The following is a 26308-nucleotide window of genomic DNA, read 5'->3' on the forward strand; positions in this document are numbered from 1 at the left end:
TTTAGGGAAGCACACGGGATAAATACAAACCAAGACATAATTACCTTCATTAAATTCTCAAGTCCTACAATGTACATCTGCAACAAGTTTATAGTCAACATTACTCGTTGTAATTTTTGTTCTAATCTCAGCATGTAGGTCATGGATGTGTTAGGCAAAATGTTGGGCATCCAAGAGTAAGGGTCTAAGATCAATAGGGGTGTGAGGGGAGTAACTATGAACAATCTCAAAAGAACCTTTACTAATGGAACTATTAATAGAGTTGATATAGGCAAATTCAACAATTGGCAAAGCCAAGTCTCAATTATCAGGCTTCTCTCCTACAAGACACCTAAGCAAGTCTCCCAAACTACAATTCACAACTTCAGTTTGTCACATCAGTTTGGGGATGGAAGGCAAAAGTGAATTTCAAACTTGAACCAAATAGTTTCCATAGTGTCTTCCAAAAGAATTAACAAATTTGGCATCTATATCATTGTTGTTAAAATCCCGATTTTACTTGTACAATTTTATGATTTTACACTTCAGAAACCCCCAAACGATTCAAATCCCATGTAAAATCTTATTTGAGGTAAAATCCTATAAAAAACAGGAATTTAGGTATACAATTTTATGATTTTACGCTTCAGAGATCCCCAAACGATTTTACGCTTCAAGTATAAATTGCAACTTAAATCTAATAGAAAATATTGGAATCATCCTCTAAAGAATTTTAAGCTATATTTTGTCTCTAAATTGACTATACCAACATGTTAGTTTTGAGTTATATTTTAGAAGCATCATCTTTTGAGTTATAATAAAGAATAATCAAGTTATTAAATGATATTAATTTATTTTTTATAAAATTATGTTATTATAAACATATATTTATAAAAATTAAAAAGTATTTTTAATTGTCTCTAAAATCTTACGATTTTACGATTCGATTTTATGAATCCTTTTTCGATCCCACTTAAAATCCCGATTTTAACTACCTTGATCTATATTAGATACAATGGAAGAAGGTGGAACTTAAGAATCTATAAAGAACAATTTAGCAACATGGGAAGCATCTTGTCTTGCTATGAAGAAGAAAATGTGCCATCTTAGAAAACCTATCCACTGCTACCTACGTCATGTACCTAGGGTCTATCATGACCCTAGGAGCAATAAAGAGGCAATATGGTAATGGATTTATAATAGTTGTTAGGAGATATTTTAGCAATTGGTTAGAAGCACATGGGTGTTATTATACATTCAATGAGGAGCCAGATATGCTTATAAAAGGCTACTGTAAATGGATGGAAGGAATAAGTAGAATGATAATTGAATCCTATTTTTCTCTATCAAATTCTCTTTGATTTCTTCCTCCCGTTCTGATAATTTCTCTCTCACTTTGTTCTAATCTTCAACTCTCCCCCTCATTTCTATCTTTTATCTTTCCCTATTTCTGTCCAATTTCCCCCTCCAATCATTCTGTTCTTGGTCCTAAACCCATCAAATTCTTCCAATTTACAATCTAATCCTAAGCTAAAACCTAGGTACACAACAGGGTCAACCTAAAGTTTAGAATGGAATTTGGGAGAAAGCATGGAAGATAGAACAAGAAGATAGGGAGAATTAGAGCAAAAAAAGAGAGATAATAGACATAATTAAGAGGTAATAGAGGTGATCAAGAGAGAGAACATAGAATTGAGAGGGAAGAATAGAGAAATCAGAGAGGAAATTGATGAGAAGGAAAGTTTGAAATTCAAATATCATTCAACATCATACATTCTCTAACTCCACTAGCCTATTTATAGGCTTAAGAAACGAAGGTACTAATAGCTACAGCATGAGTACAATCAAAAGAAAATACATGTAATACCTATTACTAATCTATCCTTGGCGATTCTTGGGGTCATGACATACTAGAACTAAGTCATGTCCTCTAACAATCTTGGGGTGACCTAGAAAGAAATCCATATATCTTTCCAAGGGTGTACAAGCCCGTGTTTTTCTTCCTAGCCTTAGCCAGTTGACCTCTGCAACATTGCAAAAGAATCCTAGAGACATCCTTTTCAAGGACGACCAAAAAAATCTATCCTTAACAAGTGCAACAATCTTATCTATTCCAAAATGACAAGCTAATCCACTTACACGCATTTCCCATATGATAAAGTCTCTAAATGAAGTTCGTGGAATGCAAACTTAGTTCCTTTAAAGAGATAACCATCATGAATAACAAAATCAACAAGGGGACGACAATTACCTTGACTAACCTCAAGGTAAATAGAACCAAAATTAGGGTAGTTAGGGTAAGCATCCTTCACCTTATCAAAACCAATAACCTCGATACTCATCACTCGAAAAAGACGTAACTATCTGGCTAAAGATATCAGAAACTTTGTTATTGACCCCAGAACAATGCTTAAGGACAAAGGTGTACTCACTAAGAAATTCTATTCACTTAGCATGCCTAGAGTTCAACTTCTTTTGAGACTGCAAATATCTCAATACCTGATGATTAGGACATAGAACAAAGTCTTGGGGCAATAGATAATACCTCCAATAGTGAAGAGACTGGACAATAGCATAGAACTCTTTGTCATAAGTGGAATATTTATGTTTACATTCATTAAGTTTCTCGCTAAAGAATGGTATTCAACGACTCTCTTGACTAAGAACCCCTACAATACTAATGTCAAATGCATCGCGGGCAACCTCAAAAACTTTACTAAAGTCAAGGTGTCATAAGACAAGTGTTGTGGCCATCCTTTCTTTAATTTTCTAAAAGGCTTTAACGACTGAACTAGGCCACTAAATATCTCCTTTCTTCAAACAATCTATAATAGGAACCATGAGATAATACTAAATCCTTTAATGAATTTCCAATAAAAAGTAATCAGGCCATGGGAACTACAAGTCTTAGAAACTGTCTTAGGTTCGGGCCACTCTCTAATAGCTCAAACTTTCTTAGGATCAACAGTTACACCCTAGATAAAGATAATAAAGCCTAAGAAAAGCACTTAAGGTAGTAGAAATGAACACTTCTTAAGATTAACATACAATTTGGCTACCCTAGGAGTTAAGGAAAACTTGTTTGAGGTGGTTTAGATGCTCATCTTGGGACTTGCTAAAGATTAAGATGTCATCAAAGTAGACAACCAAGAATTTTCCTATGAAAGGTTTGTGTACTTGTGTCATATGTCTCAAGAAGGTACTAGGAGCATTGGACAAGCCAAAGGGCATAACAAACCATTCATAAAATCCATCCTGGGTTTTAAAGACAATTTTCTTTAGGGTTAAAAAGGTAGGTACAGAACAAGGGCTAAGGCTATGCTAAACAAATCCCTTAGTCAAAAGGTAAAGGTATTTCCCTTATTTATTCAATTTAGCTCGCTCTTGCAAAACACTATGGGTGAATGTTTTAGTGTATCCATTAGACACAATTGAGTCAATTATATACAAGAAGTAACCATATAGTACAAGTGTAGAGTACAATATACATTTTCTAACACTCTCTCTCAAACTGGGGCATATAGATCGTATGCACCAAGCTTGTTATAAATGAACCCAATGCAAGAACTTCTGAGAGACTTAGTAAAGATATCAACCAATTGGTCAACCAAGTTGACAAAACTGGTAGCAATACATCCGGACAAAGTCTTCTCTCTTATAAAGTGACAATTGATTTCAATGTATTTGGTCCTAACCAGATATCAATTCTGATATCAATTCTAGAATCTCTAAGATCGATTGGAAGTGGCTAATGGAAAAGAGGCACATCAAATAGGATAGGGACATGGGTGGCATTTTATTTAAAGTTAGAACTTTGCTAAGGTGACACTTCAACCCCACATTTTTGGGTTATTGCATGCAAACCTGATAATTTTTGTGATTTATGCATACAACATTCGATTTCGCTCAAATTTCTTGAATACCTTGTAAGTTATTTCTTATTACAATTATGTCCATTATTATTGCATAAATTGCATTGATGACATAAAATTCATGCATATTATTGTATGATGTAAGAGTTATGGTTTATTATATGAAAACTCTTATGCATGAAATGCATTCATCTATGGCCATAAATATCATTACCCTTATGACTTAGTGAATAATGAGGGGATGAATTGATTACTGAGAAGGGCTATAGCATTTCATCTCGAATCAAACAATGTAGGTTTGTCTAATAATCATCAAATGGCGGTCATCACCTCGTTCGTCATATTGGGTGTAGAAAGTATTACATATCACGATCTTTATGTACATGAAATAAAAATGTTTTGGATGTGACGCAGCAAGAAGAAAAGATTTCAAGCGAAATCTCTAAGAAATCAAAGGAAACTGGATTCCACCAGAAAGTTTAAAGAAATTTCCAGAATTCTATTAGAAAACTGCCACTAAAAGAAAAGAAAAAGAGTTTAAATACTACTCTAGCAACAAGCAATCATAATACCAAACCCTAACATGAAAAAAAGTCTAAAATAGACATAATCTAAAATATAATTATGCTGTAATTACTGTTCCGTCCCTGTGCACTGTTCATCGTACTGTTCACCGCCACTGTTCATCGCTACTGTTCACGACACTGTTCTACATCAGTCCCTTCCACCTCCGAGGAACTCAACCTCGAGTTATATTCTGGATAGAGGGGTTCGGAATCTTCATGGTACTCATACAAGTCTGCCACATTGAAGGTACTAGAAATTCCCATGGAGGCTGGCAAATCAAGGATATAGGCATTGTCGTTAATCCGCTTAAGCACCTTGAAAGGACCATATTTTTGAGGCTTTAGCTTGTTGTAGGTACCAGCGGGAAAGCTCTCTTTCCTCAAGAACACCATCACTGAATCGCCCTCCTGAAACTGCTTATTTCGACGATGAGAATCGGCCGCTGTCTTATACTTTGCATTAGTCTTTTCCAGCTTTTGCCTTACTTCATCACGAATAGCAACCACTTTTTCAGCCAACTGTTCAGTAGCTTTATTCTTACTCTTACCCTTAGGTAGCTTTGCCAAATCAACAACATGATAGGGAACTTCGGTATACACGATAGCAAATGGAGATCTACCTGTAGCTGTGTGATCTGCACTGTTATACGCGAACTCAATTTGAGCTAATGCATAATCCCACTGTTTTGGTTTGTCTCCACACACACTTCAAATCATATTCCCAAGTGTACGATTTGTGACCTCTGTCTGTCCATCTGTTTGAGGATGGGCAGTGCTGCTTCTATTTAATTTCGTCCCAAACAATTTCCATAATGTAATCCAAAAGTGCCCCAAAAATTTCGTATCTCTGTCAGAAGTAATGGATTTGGGAACCCCATGCAAGCGAACAACCTCCCTGAAAAACAGTTTGGCTACATTCGAGGCATCAGAAGTTTTCCGACAAGCGATGAAGTGAGCCATCTTAGAAAATCTGTCGACTACCACAAATACTGAGTCAACTCCTCTTTGAGTCCGTGGTAATCCCAACACGAAATCCATTGCGAGATCTTGCCATATGCCTTCGGGAACGGGAAGTGGCATGTACAATCCTGTATTTTGGGCCTGACCCTTCGCCGTTTGGCACGTATAACATTTTCGGACTATGTTGCCAACATCCCTCTTCAACTGAGGCCAATAATATCGTTCCTCCAAAGTAGCTATAGTTTTGTCACGCCCCAAATGTCCACTCAAACCTCCACCATGTAGGTCCCGAATCAACTTCTCACGCAAGGAAGAGGTAGGAATACAAAGTTGATTGCCCTTAAACAAATACCCATCGTTGATATGGAAATCTGCCATAGGCTCGTGATTCACACACTTGCTCCAAATCTTCCCAAAGTCATCATCACCTCTATACAACTCCTTCAAGCATTCAAATCCCACAATTTCCTGGGAAAGTGTGATTAATAGAGAGGCTCTTCGGCTGAGGGCATCGGCAACTTGATTCAAACTCCCAGATTTGTGTTTGAGCATAAAAGGAAATTTCTGTAGAAAAGCTACCCACCTAGCATGCATCTTATTGACATGCTTCTGGCTGTTAATAAACTTTAAGGCTTGGTGATCAGTGAACAACACAAATTCCTTCTGCACAAGGTAGTGTTCCCATTGCTTCAAGGCTTTCACAACTGCATAGAATTCTTGATCATAAGTGCTCCATTTCTGTCTGGCCTCACTCAATTTTTCAGAAAAGAAAGCCACAGGTCTCTTTTCTTGAGAGAGTACTGCTCCAACACCTACGCCACTGGCATCACATTCAACCTCGAATACCTTGTCAAAACTTGGCAAGGTTAGTACTGGGGCAGTGCACAACTTTTCCTTGATGAGGGCGAAGCTTTTATCTTGTTCCTCTCCCCAATTGAATCTTCCTTTCTTCAAACATTCAGTGAGTGGTGCCACTATGGTGCTGAAATGTCGTACAAATCGCCTATAGAAAGTGGCTAAGCCATGGAAGCTCCTCACATCGGACCCTGATTTTGGAGTCGGCCAATCTCGGATTGCTTTTGTCTTCTCCTCATCCACGTGTATACCATCCTCACCAACCACATAGCCCAAAAATAGGAGTTTATTGGTGCAGAACGTGCACTTCTTCAAGTTGATGTAAAGCTGATTTTCTTTCAACACGTCCAGGACTTGTCTCAAATGGGTGAGATGCTCTCCTTTGTTCTTGCTGTAAATGAGAATATCGTCGAAATACACAACAACAAAAGAGCCAATGAAAGGTCTAAGTACCTGGTTCATTAATCTCATGAAGGTGCTAGGAGCGTTGGTCAACCCAAAGGGCATTACCAACCATTCGTAGAGCCCCTCCTTACTTTTGAATGCAGTCTTCCACTCGTCCCCAGGCTTGATTCGAATTTGGTGGTAACCGCTACGAAGGTCTATCTTTGTAAACATACTAGACCCCGAAAGTACATCCAGCATGTCTTCAAGTCGTGGAATAGGAAACCTGTACTTCACAGTTATTTTATTGATGGCGCGGCTATCAACACACATGCGCCAAGTCCCCCCTTTCTTAGGCACCAAGAGAACGGGGACTGCACACGAACTCATGCTCTCTCTGATAAACCCCTTCTTCAATAAGTCTTCAATCTGCTCTCTCAAAATTTCATTCTCTTTTGGACTCATTCTGTAGTGAGGCAAATTTGGAAGGCTTGCTCCTGGCATGAGGTCAATCTGGTGTTGGATATCTCGCATAGGAGGCAATTCATTGGGAGCTCATCTGAAATCAAAACCTGAAAATCATTTAATATTTGTTGTACTTCAACTGGAATCATATCTCCTTCCTTCCCAACCACCATAAGCCCTTTTACCACTACTGGGCAGATGCAGTCAGAGTGCCTTGCAAAATTCACAATTTCTTGCTCACTGCTTGTGAGAGTAAGAAAACTTTCTGACCTTTGTTTGTTTGCACTTCCCATCTATTTGAGAGGAGCCATAGCAATCTTATAGCTGTCCCACATAAATAACACCACATTGTCACGTCCCCGGAAAGTAGAGTCAACATCAAACTGCCAAGGGCGACCCAAAAGAATATGGCATGCATCCATGTCAATGACATCACATATCACCTCATCCTTATAACGTTTTCCAATGGAGAGCGGTACTTTACACGTCTCAGTAACTTGAACGGAAGGTCCCCTCTTCACCCAACCAAGGGAATATGGATTGGGATGGTTCTCAGTTGGTAGCTGTAACATACTTACTAATTTCTTTGATACAAAGTTCTCACAACTTCCATTATCCACAATCACTTCGCACACTTTATTCTTAATGGAACAAAGCGAACGGAATATGTTATGTCTCTGTCCCTCTTCTTTTGGTGACAAGAGGACTCGCTGCAGCACCAAGTTTAGTCTCTCCAATCCTTCCTCAACAGCAAACTCTACTCCATCATAATCACCTTCATCCGCCACCTCTTCTTCTACCTCTGAAAACGCCTCACGCTCCACCAAGTTAGCTTGTCTTCGTTCTGGACAGTTATTGGAGCGATGTCCAGATTTTTGACACCTGTAGCAAATATCAATTGAAGGCCTGGCATACGGATTCTCCCTTTGAGGTGGAACTCGCCCTACTCCTCTATTAGCAAATTTGGTGCTGCCTCCTTCTATATTAGCCTTGTTATGGGAAATAGATGAGCTAGCATTCGCTTTTCCTTTGTCAATAGCACTGTTTAGTGGTTGTTCAATAGGTGTGGCAGCCCTACGATAGTTAGTCGCTGCTCTCTCAACTCCAATCATCTCAGCCTTTAATGCCATGTTAATGGCTTCCTGTAAAGTCCAAAGATTCTGCAACCCAATTTTATCTTGTAAAGCAATTTTCAGTCCATTAATATACCTGGCTACTTTCTGATTTTCAGATTCGGTCAAATTGTTGCGCTCGGCTAGTTTCATAAACTCGTGGGTGTAGTCCGACACTGATCGGTTGCCCTGTGTGCATCCCAAATACATGCGATATAAAATCTGCTCATAGTCAGCGGGTAAAAACCGATCCATCATAAGCTGTTTCATCTTCCTCCAGGTTCGAACCCTATTCTTTCCTTGTCTCTGGCAAGTTTTCTACAACTGATCCCACCAAACAGCAGCTGCAGATTTCAAACGAAAAGCTACCATCTTAACGATTTTCTCCTCAGGGACCTCCATAATCTCCACAAATCGCTCAACTTCCACCATCTAGTCAAGGAACTCTTCAAGCCTCAAGTTTCCCGAGAAAGGAGCGATATCCGCCTTAATCCTATAGTCGTCACAGGTGCCTCGGTGTTGACGATTGTGGTATTGAGGCGGATCCTCAAAATCCTCTCTGGAATCTGATTCACTGTCTTCAATTGCAGGCCGCCTATTGTTTCCTCGTTGTCTCTCACCATGGGCATTGATATCGCGGTGATTCCTTTGGTTAGGACGCTGCGGATTGCCAATGTTGGCTGGTGGAGGGTTTCCAACGTCGTTTCCTCTGCTATTTCCAACAACCTGCAACAGCAATTGGCGAATCTCTCCAAGTTGTGTGGACAGATTGTCAATCCGTTGGTTTTGGGCATTAATTTCAGCCTTCATGGCAGTAATCTCATCACCCATGGTCGATTTGATGGAGAAAGATAGCAGTCAACGATATGGAGACGGAGAAACCGTGCTCTGATACCACTTGACGCAGCAAGAAGAAAAGATTTCAAGCGAAATCTCTAAGAAATCAAAGGAAACTGGATTCCACCAGAAAGTTTAAAGAAATTTCCAGAATTCTATTAGAAAACTGCCACTAAAAGAAAAGAAAAAGAGTTTAAATACTACTCTAGCAACAAGCAACCATAATACCAAACCCTAACATGAAAAAAAAGACTAAAATAGACATAATCTAAAATATAATTATGCTGTAATTACTGTTCCGTCCCTGTGCACTGTTCATCGCCACTGTTCACCGTACTGTTCACCGCCACTGTTCATCGCTACTGTTCACGACACTGTTCTACATCAGGATGTGTCACTAGGTGGTTCATCACCTAACTAGAATATTCCCAAAATGAAATCTCTCAAATCAATTCTGGAAATTTAGCTCTCATACCAATTGATATAAAAGTCAAATAAAAAAACAAGAGTAATCCCAATTACTCAGACCAGATATCATAATCAATATTATTCATCAAAGTTTGACCTACAACACATCACTAAAAGATTACTTATAGACAACTAATAGATAAAAATCTACTCTAACTAAGATTTCTTAACCCAATCTAATTAAAATTATAAAGAAAATCCCAATTTAATTAGGATTTTAGGAAATAAAAGAAATCAAAAGAAAGTAGGAAACAAATTAAAAATAAAATAACTAATAAAACAATATTAATTTTCAATTTTACACTTAAAATATTTGTTTCTACCTTCTTCATCATTAGGGATTGATTTGGTAAAAGATAAAATTCAAGGAGTGTCTAGGCCAAAGGTCCAAAGTTTAGAGAGTATATGGTCAATTTATTTAACATTGTTAGTAACAGATGTAGTGTCGTGGCTAATTTTTGAAAGTTTCAAGACTATTTGGGAAAATATAAAATTCAAATGGTGTTTGGCACAAAAGCCCAAAGTTTAGGGATGTACGATTAAGTTACCCTTAACTAAATGACTAAATGAATAGTTATTCCTAGTAAAAGGTAGTACATTTGTCTGTTTCAAGGTCAATATGACAACATAAGTAAATTATACCTGAGCATGGCCTTTCATTCTAAGGCCTGAAACCCACTCCTTATCAGCATTATGTCTTCCCTCCAGAACTAGCTTTGTCCCTTGGCTGGCATCAAGAAGAATAAAGGGCATCGAGTTATTTAACAATAAATGCAGCCCTAGTATAAACAGTTTAGCTCCTCATTCTCTGTCCTTTTGGCATAAACATCCAGACTAGATATTTGTTGAGTCTCATTGGCTGTCTTGACACTCCTATATCAGCATCAATCACTTCCACGATGTGTTTTGTGCCTATAATATACTATTTTAAAAGACAAAATAGTGACATATTCTAGAGACCCCACAGGTCAATATATTCTTGTATACCTCAAGCTTTAGGTGAATCATTTTTAAGATTCAGAACTTACTATCAGAAATCAAACATACCTCTTCAGGTCATACCACACAGGCGAAAGATGTGTAAACTTGGAGTTGAACTTCTGTGCAAGTTCATAGCCTTTTGAGTTCCTGCACCATTTAGATATGATCATCGACACTAAATGCTAAAGGTTGATATGAGAAATAAGTCAAACACGGAGACCATTTGTTGTCAAACAAAAAACTATAGTATATAGCATTAATTCGCCTGGAACACAAACAAAATAGTACTGATAGAACATATACCAAAGATACCATTTTTGCAGGTAACACAGAAAGTAAATGAAAATAGGCACCATTTTAACAACCTAATAAAATTCAGTGAAATAACATATTTAATATGTACATTTATGTTGCCTAGCAAAATAAACCAGCTAGAAGATCTCTCCATTTTCTCCCTAAATTTTTCGAATTGCAAAGCCATGTCTTCCAACCAAAGAATGCTTGATCCAGAATTTAAGTATCATCCAATTTCAACATACATCTAAACACTAAAACTATGATCAGATAGTTATACTCAAAGTTCCTATGGTGCTAAACCTGTCAAAGAACTAAAGATGTCCACAGTATAAATTCCAAAAGAACACTCATCTACCCTGTCTACATTAAGGATTAAAAAAACAAAAAACAAAACAAATAGGAAAAAGACACCAAAATTACATGTGAACTAAACATTTTTTCCTCAGATAAGAACTTGTAAATTAAACTTAGTCCAGAAGATTGATAGCTTTGTTTAAGAAAAGAAGCAATAAACAAACTCAATGCAAAACAGAAAGAAACTGCAAAAAGTAAAAGTGAGGGAAAATCAGAGTCAATAGAGAAAAACCTTGGGGAAATAATGAATAAGAAGAAACTGAGAGAGAGTTTGAGAGGCAGAGAGAATAACCAAATAATTTTATTCAAACTCACCAGTCTTTTGTTACATCACAAAAACCTTTTTATAGGCTAAAATTCAAACAAAATCTAGATTCTAATATTAGAAATCAAAATTCAGTAATTCAAAATTTCTTACCATTCTCTAGTGGTTGGATATAAGCTCATCCTCAAGTTTAGTTTTGTAGACTCTCACTGCTCAATCACTGACCAGAAGGAAAGTGATCAATTGACTGTCTATCACCATTTGCCATAGACCCGTGTAACTAGTGGTCGAACCCTAGTGTCAGCACCAACCCACCCAAAGTGGGAAGAACTCACCATTGTCATGAGAAGATTCAGCTGACTTGTGTACAGCTCCAATAGATCAAGGTCAAGCTTTTGTGCAGGGCACAGCCCATAATTTTTAAAATAAAATAATATTACATATGTATGGGGTGGGTAAATAGTGGGCTCGCCCATAAATGGGCCAGCCCATGGTCGTGGGGTGCATGAGACCCAAAAGATGAAAATAAAGGAGGACATGTGCAAAGGCAAATATAGGCCTCACAAGCCAATTAAGTTTGTGTTACTAAAGCCTCCGTCACTGCCACCCTAGCCAAATGCCATTTTCCCCTACCCTATTATCTATTTCCCCAACAAAAAAACCCCTAAATTGGTGTCTATACCCCTTTATGTTCAATCTCTTAGCTGTGTATATACCTCTTGTTGTAATTCTCTGACAAACCCTACCCCATGGTCTAACCCTTTCAGTGGTAACCAACAACCCAAGCCTTGAGACCTCAACCTTTTCTGGCTCAATAAAACCTTCTCTGGACAATAAAAATCCCAAGCTAGGCGACTTTTGCCATTCTGTTGGTAAGATGTCTCTTTTGACCACCAACATACTCATCTAAGATCCTAAATATTAGATGGGTTCAACTCCTTGCCCTGAGTAGTGAGGTAAAGCCTCTACCTGCAATTTATCTTCTCTACTGAAATCGATGGCATGAGCGGCAAGAGACCGCGTAAGGGCGGTAATCCCAAGATCCTAAATATTCCCGAGAAACCCTAACACATCCAAAGTGCACAAATCTCATCAGGATTTCTAGATACTCCCTTGTTTGGTTACATAAGCCTTTATTCCAATTTGGCTTTTGATAGGCAGCTGGTGCACTAGACCTATCAAAGACGCCGCAAGCAGCAGAAGGCATGAAAATTAGAGTAAGGGGTCAGCACATGCAGGTGTAACAACCAGCATGTGCGCATGGGAGGGGTAGAATTGTAATCCACATGCTGAGGGAATAATCAGCATGTGTAAGGGGAATTCAGTTAGAAAGGTGGTGAGGAGAGGTTTAAATAAGAGGGGAGAAGAGAGAGAAGGGAGGGGGGTTTTTTTATAGAAGAATTAGGAGAGCAAGGGCCTCTCGAATGCCCTGAATTGTTCTTATTTCCTTGCTGAAAATTACTAGAAGCTATTAATACTTGATTGTTGTTGGATTTCTATTTGGTATCCTATCAATTTGGTATCAGAGCGTCATCGATCCTAATGGTGAACTTGACGGACCGAGTAGGAAAATTGGAAGGGAGGATGGAAGGCATGCAACGGGAACTTGATGCCATGAGGGGTGTGGTTCAATCGATGGGAAGAAGGCAGCGAGCTTGCTGGAACAGTTCGCTTGGATGAGAACGAGGTGGGAAGAGAAGGAACAGGAGAGGAAGAACAAGGAGAGACAGGAAGACCAAGAGAAAGGGAGGAAGGTGAAACAGTTTGGCGAGCACTTATCGATGGGGTCGTCCCTCACTGAGAAAGCCACGCCGAAGCTGGGAAATTGGCACAAGGAAGCTGGCGGTGAGTACGACGTCTATGGGAGGTCGAAAGGAAGGGGCCAACGCCTAGAGATGCCGGTGATTGAAGAAGACGACCCAAACGGTTGGGTGTTTCGGGCCGAGCGATACTTCTCCGTGATTCAATTGTCGGATGCAGAGAAGTTAGATTCCGCTGATTTCGGCTTCGAAGGAGTTGCTCTTGCTGGGTTCTAGTGGGAGCAGCGAAGGCGACGGTTGAGGAGTTGGGGAGAGCTTAAGGTGACAGGTGAGGAGTTGGGAGTTGCGGTGAATGGGTTGGCTATCGAGGAGAAGATTTTGGTATTGAGTTCTTGGGAGAGTTAAGGGCCTCTCGAATGCCCAGTTTTCTTGTCATTTTGTTAATTTCCAACTTGTAGTTCATTTCGATTATCAGTATCCTATCAGCTTTTCATATTTGTAAACCTATTGTAATAAATTATCCCATTTGTGTTACTTGCCACTCCAACATAAGTGTTATCCCCAATTGCACCAACATAGCCTTCGAGCTCATTTAGGCTAATCCAGCCTAGTCCTTCGAACCCATTTGAGTATGTTAAGAAATTTGTGTTTTGATTTATGGAGAAAATATTTTTGGAAAATCTATTTTTTAGTAAATTTGGTTTATTGATTATTTCTAAAACATTTTTCTATAAATGATTTTAAATTAAAAAAAAAAACTTCATGCTCATATACCTATATGTAATTCCAAAATGGCGCAAAATATGTTCATATATCAATCAAGCATGATGAAAAATCATAAGGCGATGGGACCGGATAATATACCAATAGAAGCATGGAAATGCATGGGAGAAGAGGGTATCTCCTGACTAACGAAATTATTTAACGCGATTTTTAAATCAAAAAAGATGTCAGATGAGTGGAGGAAGAGTACTTTGGTCCCTATATATAAGAACAAAAGAGATGTTCAAAACTGTGAAAATTACAGAGGAATTAAGTTAATGAGCCATACCATGAAACTCTGGGAGAGACTAATAGAGCAGAGGCTTAGAAAAGAAACAGAGGTCTCAGAAAATCAGTTTGGTTTCATGCCCGGTAGGTCAACAATGGAAGCTATATACCTACTGAGGCGCCTAATGGAAAAGTATCGGGATCATCAGAAGGACCTACATATAGTGTTTATAGATCTAGAAAAGGCCTATGATAGGGTCCCTAGAGAAATATTATGGAGGGTTTTAGAGAAGAAAGGAGTCCGGATAGCCTTTATACAAGCCCTTAAGGACATGTATCATGGTGCAAAGACAAGGGTCAGAACATGCGGAAGAGATACTGAACCGTTTAAAATTACAATAGGATTGCATCAAGGTTCTGCACTAAGTCCATACTTATTTGCTTTAGTAATGGATGAACTCACTAAAGATATTCAGACAGAGGTGCCATGGTGTATGCTATTTGCAAACGACATAGTGTTGGTGGATGAAACAAAAGAAGGAGTGAACACTAAGCTTGAGTTATGGAGAAACAATTTAGAATCTAAGGGATTTAAATTAAGCAGAAAGAAAACAGAATATATGGAATGTAAATTTAGTAAGAATGCAAGAGTGGATGATGTTATAATAAAATTGGAAGACCAAATCTTACAAAGAAAAGACCATTTTCGATATTTGGGATCAGTGATTCAAAAAGATTGAGAAATTCACAAGGATGTCACACATAGAATTAAGGCAGGTTGGCTAAAATGAAGAAATGCATCAGGGGTGTTATGTGATGGTAAAATCCCATTAAAATTGAAAGGAAAATTTTATAGAACAGCTATAAGACCAGTTTTGTTGTATGGCTCAGAATGTTAGGCAGTCAAATACCAATACGAGCAAAAAACGAGTGTAGCGGAGATGAGGATGTTAAGATAGATGTGCGGCCATACAAGAAAAGATAAAATTAGAAATGAAGTTATTCGTAATAAGATAGGAGTAGTGCCAATAGAGGAAAAGATGAGAGAAACTAGACTAAGATGGTTTGGTCATGTGAGAAGGAGACCAAGAGACGCTCCGGTGAGGAGAGTTGATGAAATGGAACAATTAATCAAAAAAAGAGGTAGAGGCAGACCTAAGAAGACTTTGGGGGAGACATTAAAGTTTGATATGAAGTGTATGGATCTCAATGGAGATATGACAAAAGATAGAAATACATGCAAGTCTAGAATTCATGTAGCCGACCCCACATAGTGAGATAAAGGCTGGATATGTTGTTGTTGTTATTGTATCAATCAAGCATGATGATAAGTTCTTGAGAAAATATTTTTCGAAAATCAACTTAGTATAAAAAGCCCTTTACATGCTCAACATTATGTTTAATTGAGTATTGAAGTGATTCAATCAATTGTTGCAAAGTTCCAACTCAAGTATGTGTTATACAAAATCTATTCTTCTTGAAGTTTCAATCAAGTTTGGCATTTCATATAATCATGAGTAAATCCTTCTTATACTCAAGTATGCTTTGAGATTAACCGAGTATATCCAGGAGCATCAAAATTTGAGCATATATTAAACAAAGTAAAGCCTATGCTATAATCGACTAATATGCTTGAATTAATCGAGTATCTATTGGTTGAGAGCTTTACACATCTCTTGTTTGTTATTTGAAAAATCAATCGAGTATTTCTCTATGTGACTTTCAAGTCAGTCAATTATATGCTTTCTGAAAATATATTTCAATCAACTATTAAGAATCTGTTAGTCAAGTAAGTTATGCATGCTCTTTGTTTATTTAAATCAATTGAGTATCTTCATGGGATAGTCGAGTAAGGCTTTGACTGAATAAAGCTATGTTTTTGTGCTTCAATATTAATTGAGTATAAAATATTTGTACTCAAGTATACATTTTCATTAATCGAGTAAGTCTAGCTTGGTAGTTGAGTAATTGTTTCATGCTATCTGTGGCTCAAGAGTTAAGCAAGTAATGCTTGGTCATACTCAAGTAAGCTCTACATATAATTGATTACCTGATTTATTCAATCGATTAGAGCATTTTCATTAGTCGAGTATCTCTTTAACCTAGTTGAGTATCTATCATCCGAATTTGAAAATTATAGCCGTTAGGCACTTTCAATGCTTAACAGTTTCAACTTTTCAATTCATTAAATGCTAATCAGACAACATGAGCTTTCTTTTATAAATTAATAAATTTTGTTAGAGACAAAACGTGGCAGTTGTAAAACAAAATGGAACACTCATTTTGAATTCTGCCATGTCAGCTAACATTCAATGCAAGAAATCTATAAATAAGAGAAGGAGCTACTTGAAGAAGGTTACCATAACTACTTACACCATCTTACAACTTCTAATAGCTTCTTGAATACTTCCTATTCTTCAATCCTACTTCTCACGAGCTATTCAATCAAAAAAAAAATTCTATGAGAAATTATTTGAGAGTGAGCTTTATTCCAAATCTTGTAACTCTCTTAGTCAAGAGAAGAGCTTATCTCTTAGTCAAGAGAAGAGCTTATGTGCTTACTATTTTATTCATCTTTCTCTTGAAATATTCTTTCACAATTTCTTGTGAACTTGAAAAAGGTTATGCCTTAACTTTTAAAAGATAATGGTTTTGGCTTAGCCTATTGAAAAGCCAAGTTGTAAAGATTATACCTTATCCTGTGAAAAGATTGTGGTTGTGGTTGATCCCATTATAAAAAGGCAAGTGTAAAGGTTTGTAGTAAGCCTACTAAAACTACAAGATAATAGAATACATCAGTGGATGTGGTTGAAAAATCCTTGGTCGTGGATCAAGGTAGTAGACTAAGCAGTTGAGGCTAAACCACTCTACATCTCGTGAACTACTTTCTTTAAGTTATTTACAGCATTACTTCTTTGATTTCTTTCAACCAAGTTTATTTCTTTTAAGGGTGAAAAAGCTTAATTCACCCCCCTCTTAAACTAATTATTCTATCAAAGTAACCAACCCAATCGTAGTCGAGTTGAATTGGGTCAAACCTTAATTAAACCTTGGAGCTTAGTCCACCGCAAGGCCCATGCGACCAACTAAAGCCATTAAACAATGGGTCACTCAAGACACAACTCCAACAAGCCTAGCCATTAGACCTAAGCCATCAACCCAACTCCAATGAGGCCTTAATTTGATGAGACCCAACCTAGTTAACCCAACCCAATGACTTTGAATCCTTTAACCACCCTTGAGGTTTGTACAGGGACATCCCCTCTAGTTTGAAATTACAGGGTCCTCCCCTAAAGTTTAAAACTTGTATTAGCCAATACCCCTACTATTAAATAAGCACAGTTACATGTTTTAAAATACCAAAAATACTCCCTATTTTAATCTCTCTCTCCATCTTCTCTCCCTGCCCTATCTCTTTCTCCCTCTCTCCTCCTCTCACCCACAAGGCAGTGGTGGTTCTCTCCCTACTCTTATTTCTCTCATCACTCTCAACCTTAGCAAAATCATCATCATCAACATTATGATCCCTCTCTCTCTCTCTCTCACCCACAAGGTAGTGATGGTTCCCTCCCTACTCTTGTTTCACTCATCTCTCTTGGCCTTGGCAAAATCATCATCATTATCATCCCTTTCTTCCTCTATCCTGCTCTTTCTCTCTAGCAAAGGTTTGTTGATGGTCAAACGACTGTCACCAACCTTCATATTTGCCAGAAATCCCATTGCCAGCTAGGTTTCTAGAAGAATCCCATTGTAGCACAATTAACCCCGCTGCAATAGGTTAACAATTAGAGATGGGGGAACCCAATCTCTAAAGGGGTATCGACAAGGGTTCCAGCGTAGGGAAGCCTCCCCCCCCCCCTTCTCTCTCTCTCTCTCTAATAACATGAGGGACAGGGAACGAATCAAGGGGAAAAAACTAGAACAAAATCGCACATACACAAGACAATTTACGTGGTTTGGCAAAGAATACCCATATCCATGGCTAGACTAGGTGTTTTTCATTTTTTTTTTGGAAGATTATAATTACAAAAATTATGCCCACATATTTATAGACTAAAACTAGGGAAAATAGAACTCTTAATTTGAATAGGATTCCTAATCTATTTAGGACTTCAGAAACAAATCTTCCAATTCCAATTCCTAATTTGTTTAGGTTTCAATGCAAGGGGTGCTACCGCCTTAACCCCAACCCACTAATTGGGCACCCCCATACCAGCTTTCCATAGGTCTCATAAATCAAATCAAGCTCCACATCTCCAACAATAGGGTCTATTAAAACCTAGTATCCCTTGGTCTAGCATCAAATTTCTTTTTTACTTATCTAAATACAACTTTCTACTTGGATAGTTGCATCTTAAAAACCTCTTTGGATAGATTTTGTAGTTGATTTGTCATTCCAGCTTGTAAGCCATTCCTGTTAGCAACCCAGGCCATCCTTTGGTTCATGGTGTCCACTATCCTCGTATTCGTCTTAAATGTACACACACACACTAAACCTCTCTTCTGTTAGCCATAAGACATAAACAAATAATATTATTCTTTTTCATTACTGATACTTTTTACCTTACATTGTAGTATTTTGTTTTTGGATGGTCATGGTTGTTGTTTTGGATTATTCATACTATCTGACTCTTCTATATATAGCATGACTTGGGTATTTCATGTCAGATGATGTGCAGCATGTACCATTATTATACTGTTTCCATGATGTATATTATCTAGTTTCGAAGTTTGCAGGTTCCTAACGGGGTCCAACACCCTCCTCGAGAACTACATTGGTCACAGACTTTAGGGTTTGTCCATGACATGTTGCAGTTCCTCTTTATTGATCCAAGTGTAGTCAAAATATAGGGGATCCACCCAATGAACAAGGAAACACTGAATCCATCCATCTCTGGTTAAAAAATATGTTCATCTAAAACAATGTCAATTTTATTTTTGTGTGCATAACAAAAGGGCAACCACAACGGGATGTTGGCCTTTGGATCAAGGCCAATAGCTGGATTAACAAAAGAATCATCTAGGGAAGTAGAATAGCCTTTATGTGCAACAAGATCCTCAATATTAAATATAGAGGCCAAACCCAAAGTAAGATGGTTTATTAACAAATATGCCTTTGGTCCAATCTAACTTGATTTGAAATTTTAAAATGATCAGCACTGCAAGCTTGTAATGTGGAAATGGATCTCAAAAGAAACTGCCATGGCGTAGGTCAAACTATAACATAATCCTGAATATAAAATTCCACACGACACCTATGTGGATCAGTAGCAGTTTCCTACTTGCTTCAAGTTTTTTTTTACCTCAGCATGTTCAATGAAATCCATTCTATAACAAGGCAAATTAGGAAGGATTACTCGTGAGGCAAATCTATAGCATTTTGAACATCATGCAGGGGGGAAAAGGTGGTCTAGGAAATCCTTAGATAAAACATCATAAAATTACTCAAGTAACCAACAAGTTTCTTTTTCTTCTTTTCCTTAGAACCTGACAAGTTTCTTCAAGAACTAAAATTTGAGTATCCATAAAAACTTCCTCAACTGCTACAACAAACTCTCCCACTACCTCATGCTCAAACTCTTATGTTAATGATCTGCAATTCTTTTCCTCTCCATACTTACTGACTCTGCAATCACAATCATCATCTAAACTGCCCAACTCATCAATATTAATAATTAGGGTCAATGCTAAGAAACTAATAGATAAATTAGAACTCTTAGATTTGAAGCACTATAACCACGAGTCTGCATTTGAAGTTTTACTCATTTGTCCTTTATCTTTATTCTCTCTGAAAGGTTGTATACTAAGGAAAAGAGGACCTAGGATAAACTTACTATTCACAGGAGATATGGTTCATAAGGGGCAATTATCCCTACAATTCCTATACTATGTTCTAGAGACCAACTCATAATTCTGGATAAGTGTCTCAAGCCTAGAGGTCAACACTGCAACTTGATCCAATATTTGTTGGTTAAAGTTCACTAGCTGGGCTACTTGTTGGTTGATGGTAGTGATGTCAAACAGGCCCGACCCAACCTGGGCCCATCCTATGGCCCTATTCTTTTGAACCAGGCTGACCCCGCTCATTATTTAAATGGGTCAAATCAACCGGTTAACGAAACTGTCATGTACTAAGGGTAATTAGAAGGGCAATAATGTAATTAGTTATATTAGTTTGTTAGGAGATATTTGGGTGTTTGATAGGAGCACATGGGTGCTGTTAGAAATTAGTTAGGGAGCTAGCTAAGGCCTATAAAAAGGCCCATTGTAAGAAGAGAGGGTGTGCTTGAATTGATAATTGAAATCTGATTCTCTCTCTACAATTTCTCTACAATCTCCCCCTCATTTCTCTATTCTGCTCTCCCTCATTTTCTCTCTAATTTCTCCCACATTCTTCTTCAATTTTCCCTCTAATACATTCTGCTCTTAACCTTAATTCAATCGGATCTTTCCGATTGTCCATTTCAGTCCGTCTTGAACCCTAGGTTCATGACAAATGGTATCAGAGCGGTCGTTCTTCGGCTGTGGTTCGTGCAATTTTGGTAGTTGATTCTCGGCAGAATTGATTGAGCAGAGCAGCTGGTCGTTTCTGGAAGCTAATCGTAGGTCGGCGAATTTCGAAAGTGTAGCAGGCCAGTGATTAGCGAAAGCTAGATTTGGAGTTTCGAGCTGGTTTAAAAAGTCGCGCATCTGGTCCAGTGAATTCAATAGCAGTGTCGGGGGTGAGTTAGGTTGCTGGTCCATAGCGATCGGTTCCAGTGAGTAGGTAGAACCAGAGGAGGAAGACGCGGTTCTCTCAATTCTGATTAGAGCGAGGCAGGAAGTTAGGCTAGGAAATTGGTCGAACAGCAATTTAAGGCATCGAAAAGGAGCAGATTAGAGTGATCGGAGTCTACCGCGATCGTAACTTGATTCCCAGGACTTGTCGATCAAGGCAAACTCAAGGAGGCGGTGGTCCTCCAGCCGTGGTCGGTGATTGGGTGAGAAGGAGGAGTCAGCGGGGAGACGATCGTGAATCCATAGCGATCGCAAGCAGAGCCGATCTCGACCATCCAAGCAAACTTAAGGAGTGACGTCGGAACCGGTGATTCTCAGCTAGTCGGTTAGGATTGTAGTGAGTAAGGAGTCCGTTGAAGGTGGTGCCGTGGATAGCCAGAGGGTTGCGACTGTCCAAGGCGAACGTGAGTTGTCGAGGGTGAAGCGGATGGCCCAGACCGGAAGACCAGTCCGCCCATACCGATAAGCTTCCTATAGGCGCGACTGTGGTGTTGCGGTTTTGATCGAGAATTCCGACCAGATTTCTGTGGGGCGTTGCTGCCTTGTTCGGCACTGTGTGTGCTACGGTTGTGGTTGCCTTCCAACCTATACTGGTGATTTTGGAATCCGAAGGTGATCCAGTGGCAGATCGGAGCAGGTGAGCATCTCTCAGATTAAATTCTGAAGGAGAGTTAATGGCCCCAGCCATTGGACAGTGATTGGGGTGTGGGTCGCAGCCGTTGTAAGTCTTGATTGATGGCAGTGATTGCAATAATTCTCAAGCTGTCAGCAAAGGAAACAAGAGGTAGATTTTGGCTGTAAATTTTTGGCTGACTTGGGTCAAAGTGGAAAGGCAAAGAGGAGTGGGTGCCCGACTCTTGAGTTGCAATTGAGGCGAGTCTAGGAACTACTACAACATGCAAAACAAAAGCATGTATATAACTCCCATTCCTTGGCCGTCGAAGTATGTTGTTGGTGAAAATTCAACCATGGGTAGCAGTGCATATCTGAGACCATTGGAGTCTCAGTTGCAGCAGAAGAATTCTTCCTTTTCAGTTGGAAGGGAGCATCAATGGCAGCCAAAGAAGGCTGCATTTTCAGTGGGGTGTCCTACTCATGAAGTTAGGAGAGGCTGTGAGCAAAGGGAAACAAAGGCAGCCAAGGGGAGCAGTGCATACATGGAGCAAATGAGCCCTAAATTGCAGCAAAAGAATGCTTCATTTTCAGCTGGAATGGAGCTTCAATGGCAGCCAAAGAAGGTTGCACTTTCAGTTGGCAGCAACAAGGAACATAAGAAGGGGATCAGCCAATTGGACAAAGGAACCAGCAGTGAGTTTGATGAAGAGTGCAAGGAATTTGGTCGAATGTTCCGCGAGAAGTTGCAAGAGTTTGCAATGATACTATCTAAGGAGTATCATTACAATTTTCCTATCGAATACTTTGATGACTATCATGGAAGTTTCAACAAAGAGCAGTTTCTTAAAATGGAGAAGCCGAAGGAAGAAAAAAGTGAGGAAAAGGAATTGGAGGAAGGAAATCAATCAATTGACAGCCTCTCAAGCACTCTTACTAGTGCTAAGACACTTGGTCAGGTGTCAATCATTGAGCAATCGTTGGCTAGAAGTGAAGTTGCAGCATCTCCTGATGTTAATGCTCACAAACAGCCTTGGTATGAGTATTCAAGGAAAGAATACAAACCTCCATTGCTGCATTTTGAGGCTGCTGTTGATATTTCTGCAGCAAAACATGGCTGTGGGATGAATGGATTGACTTCAAATATTCCAAAGAGTACTGGGACGTCTTTTACCACATCATTCTCTACTTAATCTGGTGCTGCATTACCTGTTTTTCATCATGCAGGAACCATTCAAGGAGTTCAACAGCCTGCTGAGAGTTTTTCTAGTGGATGTTTAGCCTCAAACAATCTCCCTATTGCTCTTTCTCAGATATCTAATGGCAGCTCACATGATCATTCAAGGGGGCAGGATACATTCGCTGAAGAAAGAGATGCTGATTTCGCTTTCAGCCAAGGGAATTTTTCTATGAGTTATGATCATGAAAGTAGTCCTCTCGACCAGCAGCAAATTCAAAGGGGTGAGGAATTTTGGAGGCCGGTTGTAGCTGGAAAAAAACTAAGGGAGGTAGTTGAAGAAGTTGTAGGTTTCGCCAAAGAGGATGTAGCTGGAACAAAACTAAGGGAGGTAGCTGAAGAAGTTGAAGGTTTTGCTGAAGAAAACAAAACTATCGCTGCTGTGTTGGTTTTTGCTCCTATTAGAAAATCCAAGTTGCTGTCTAACACATGGAAGGATGATTTGTTGACTGAAATTGAAGTTGCACCAGCTCCTAAGGCTAATGCTCACAAGCAGCCTTGGTATGAGTGTCCAAGGCAAATCTGCAATCTTCCATTACTGCATTTCGAGGATGCTGATGATATCTTTCAATTTGCAGCTATGGTGCACCATGGAGGTGTAGGAACAACTGCTGCTGGTATTGAACTTGAACTCTATCAACTTGCTCCTATTGAAGTTCTAGGCCGAATTACGACAGGAATTGATCTTGGATACTTGAGAACGAGGAAGAAGAAAAGGCCTAGAAGGACAAGAAAAGAAAGAAAGAAAAATCAAATAGAGAAGGCGGGCATTGGATAAAGAAACAATGGCTAGGTGGTAATAAGTTTCTTGGGGACAAGAAACATTTCAAGGAGGGGAAATTGTCATGTACTAAGGGTAATTAGAAGGGCAATAATGTAATTAGTTATATTAGTTTGTTAGGAGATATTTGGGTGTTTGTTAGGAGCACATGGGTGCTGTTAGAAATTAGTTAGGGAGCTAGCTAAGGCCTATAAAAAGGCCCATTGTAAGAAGAGAGGATATGCTTGAATTGATAATTGAAATCTGATTCTCTCTCTACAATTTCTCTACAATCTCCCCCTCATTTCTCTATTCTGCTCTCCCTCATTTTCTCTCTAATTTCTCCCCCATTCTTCTTCAATTTTCCCTCTAATACATTCTGCTCTTAACCTTAATTCAATCGGATCTTTCCGATTGTCCATTTCAGTCCGTCTTGAACCCTAGGTTCATGACAAAAACCAGTGGCTCAACTCAGCCCGGGAGCCCACCTAGGGCGGGCTAAACAGAGCTGGCCCATCGGGCTTCCGGGACAAGCCCACCTTTTGGAAATAAGGGCTTGTTATGGTTGTCATTGTTGAACCTCACAAAGCAGGCAGCCTTGTGCACTAGGGGAGATTTTTCAGTTTAACTAACATTTACTTTTGGGTTGGGCCAGTTTGTCTGGGACTAGTTTCAAATTTGGCTACAATGAGTTATTGGGTTAAAATATAAACATAATTAATTGGGCTTAACGCTTAAGGTTGCCTGTTTTAGGGCTATGGGGTCAAGGCTTGTGAACTTAAGAAACCAAAATGGTCTAGTTCCAGAATACAGGTACAGATCTGGGTTTTAAGATGGTTGGAAGTCTACAATTCATGTAGCGCTGCCCACCTAGTGGGATTAACGCTTGTTCTTGTTGTTGGGTGGGTTATAAAGTAGACCCTGGTCAAGTCTAGATCTAGGAATCCCAAATCAAGAGGTCTTAATAGACCTTCTCTGGGTTTTAATAGCAGGGGCAAAATGAATTTGCTACTAAACAGGAAAGTTACATGGTTGAACAACTACTGCAACTGATAGCTACAACCTCAGCAAGTGTGTCAACTAGGTTTTCTGTATTTGAAAAGTGTGCTGACTAGGTTTCCAAGAGGCGATGGCTATGGTCAGGACTTTGGTGAAGGCATTGACACTCCCAGCAATGCCAGAGAGGGCTATCTGTGACCTGCTGCTAAGCAGCAATAGAGAGGATTATGAAAAGAAGCTGTAGGTGATTTTGACTGACAAAAACAACACTTGGCATTGATATCGAGAGGACTTCTGGTCATGTGACAAATAGAAAGAGGGGCTTCAATGACATACTCAGCAACTCCAATGATTCCCCCTGGTGTTCTCTTGCAGAGTTTGACTTCATGCAATCAGCTTCCATCAATTGCTTGCTCTGGGACAATATGTGAATGAAACTCAAATATGGTTTGCAACGAAGTCTGATGGCAGCAATGGCAATGTTCTTAGCAGCAACGGTCAGGATGATGGTCATGATGGGTTGATATTTGATCTGATAGAGGGAAAGACTAAAGAGAGAAACGAAGTGAGGGAATAGGACGAGGGGGAGAAGTAGAAAATGAGAGAAGTATGAGAATAGAAGATAACCAAATGATTTTATTCAAACTCAAACATGTCTTTTGTGACATCAAGAAAACCTTTTTATAAACTAAAATCCTATCAGAAAACCAATTCAAACCCAAAATACCAATTCAAACAAAATCACAAAAAGCTATCAAATCTAAATTATAAAATTCAAAGAAAGTCTAAGATTCTAATATCAGAAATTAAAATTTAGCAATTCAAAATTTCATAATAAAACTTCTTTGCTTCCAGAAACACATTGCTTATATGAAACCGAACAAATACTAGCCAAACTATCAAACGTAAGACTACAAGATGGGACATACCATGGGGTAATGTAGGCCAGTACAGGATTTGTGAAATGCCGGAAAGATCCATTCTCAGATGCCTTTGAGTGCTCCTGGATTTCTAAAGAATACATAATTGAAACATCTGAAAGTTTTATTTCTTTCAAAATTAAAAGCAACATGCAAAATGCTATCCTACCAGAAATTTAACATAGAAATCATCGCAAAAATATGCAGCATTTTTCCAGCACCACCGCACTATTGTGGTAACTTTTCCTTTGTCTATAGCATTACCATATACATAGAGAGAGCTTATGAGAAAGGAAAATACAAAAGTAACGACCTTGCAATGCATAATGCATACAGCATACAAGCATTCGCGTATAAAACAATCTATAGAAATTATATAAACATATAATAATATCACATATAAACATATCTAGCTAAGAATATACCTATAGTATTGCATACAAAAAATCTGCAATTATTATATGTAAACGCACAAAGAGAGGAGAACGCCTACAGCGAGGATTTCCTGATAATTCAATTCAGTCTTGAGTTGGTCGTGCCGAAGAGGAGTGTCCGTACGGGAAGCGTACAGAATACGGTATACGATTATGGAAATGGCCGGAGAGACGACGAGGAAGATGATGAAGATCGTGAAGAGCTTGCGGTTCTGGTTGGCGTTCGAATCGGCCGGTTCGGTGCTACTCGGCGGTTCGACTCTCTCATGGCGGCGCTCCGTAGTGGCGGCGACTCGGCGCTCTCGCCTCCTGCCCATCTTGCTGCAACCCCGACCGATTCACATCCGACTTCAACTCCTTCGCTTTTGCTTAGACCGTGTTTGTATTGGAATGGAAATGACCCAAAGCCAAAAATTGCACTCTC

At 39.0% G+C, this 26308-nt stretch overlaps 1 protein-coding gene and 1 non-coding gene across 2 annotated transcripts in view; both read right to left on the reverse strand.

Annotated features, from left to right (window-relative positions):
• The window catches only part of LOC127802541 (uncharacterized), a 39306-nt gene extending 13027 nt beyond the window's left edge, over nucleotides 1–26279 (reverse strand). The window contains exons 1-4 of the mRNA XM_052338392.1: nucleotides 25944–26279; nucleotides 25460–25533; nucleotides 10546–10626; nucleotides 10141–10225 (exon numbers count right to left, since the gene is read on the reverse strand). Of these exons, the coding sequence (XP_052194352.1) occupies nucleotides 10141–10225; nucleotides 10546–10626; nucleotides 25460–25533; nucleotides 25944–26201 (498 nt within the window). The 5' untranslated portion in view covers nucleotides 26202–26279. The remainder of the gene's footprint in view (nucleotides 1–10140; nucleotides 10226–10545; nucleotides 10627–25459; nucleotides 25534–25943) is intronic.
• On the reverse strand, nucleotides 22681–22761 carry LOC127802927 (small nucleolar RNA snoR35). Its single transcript, XR_008023377.1, has one exon. It is a non-coding gene; the product is annotated as a small nucleolar RNA snoR35 (small nucleolar RNA).
• Nucleotides 26280–26308: the final 29 nt, after the last annotated feature.

Source organism: Diospyros lotus, chromosome 5 (assembly GCF_014633365.1).
Source record: "Diospyros lotus cultivar Yz01 chromosome 5, ASM1463336v1, whole genome shotgun sequence".
NCBI classification, from domain to species: Eukaryota; Viridiplantae; Streptophyta; class Magnoliopsida; order Ericales; family Ebenaceae; genus Diospyros; species Diospyros lotus.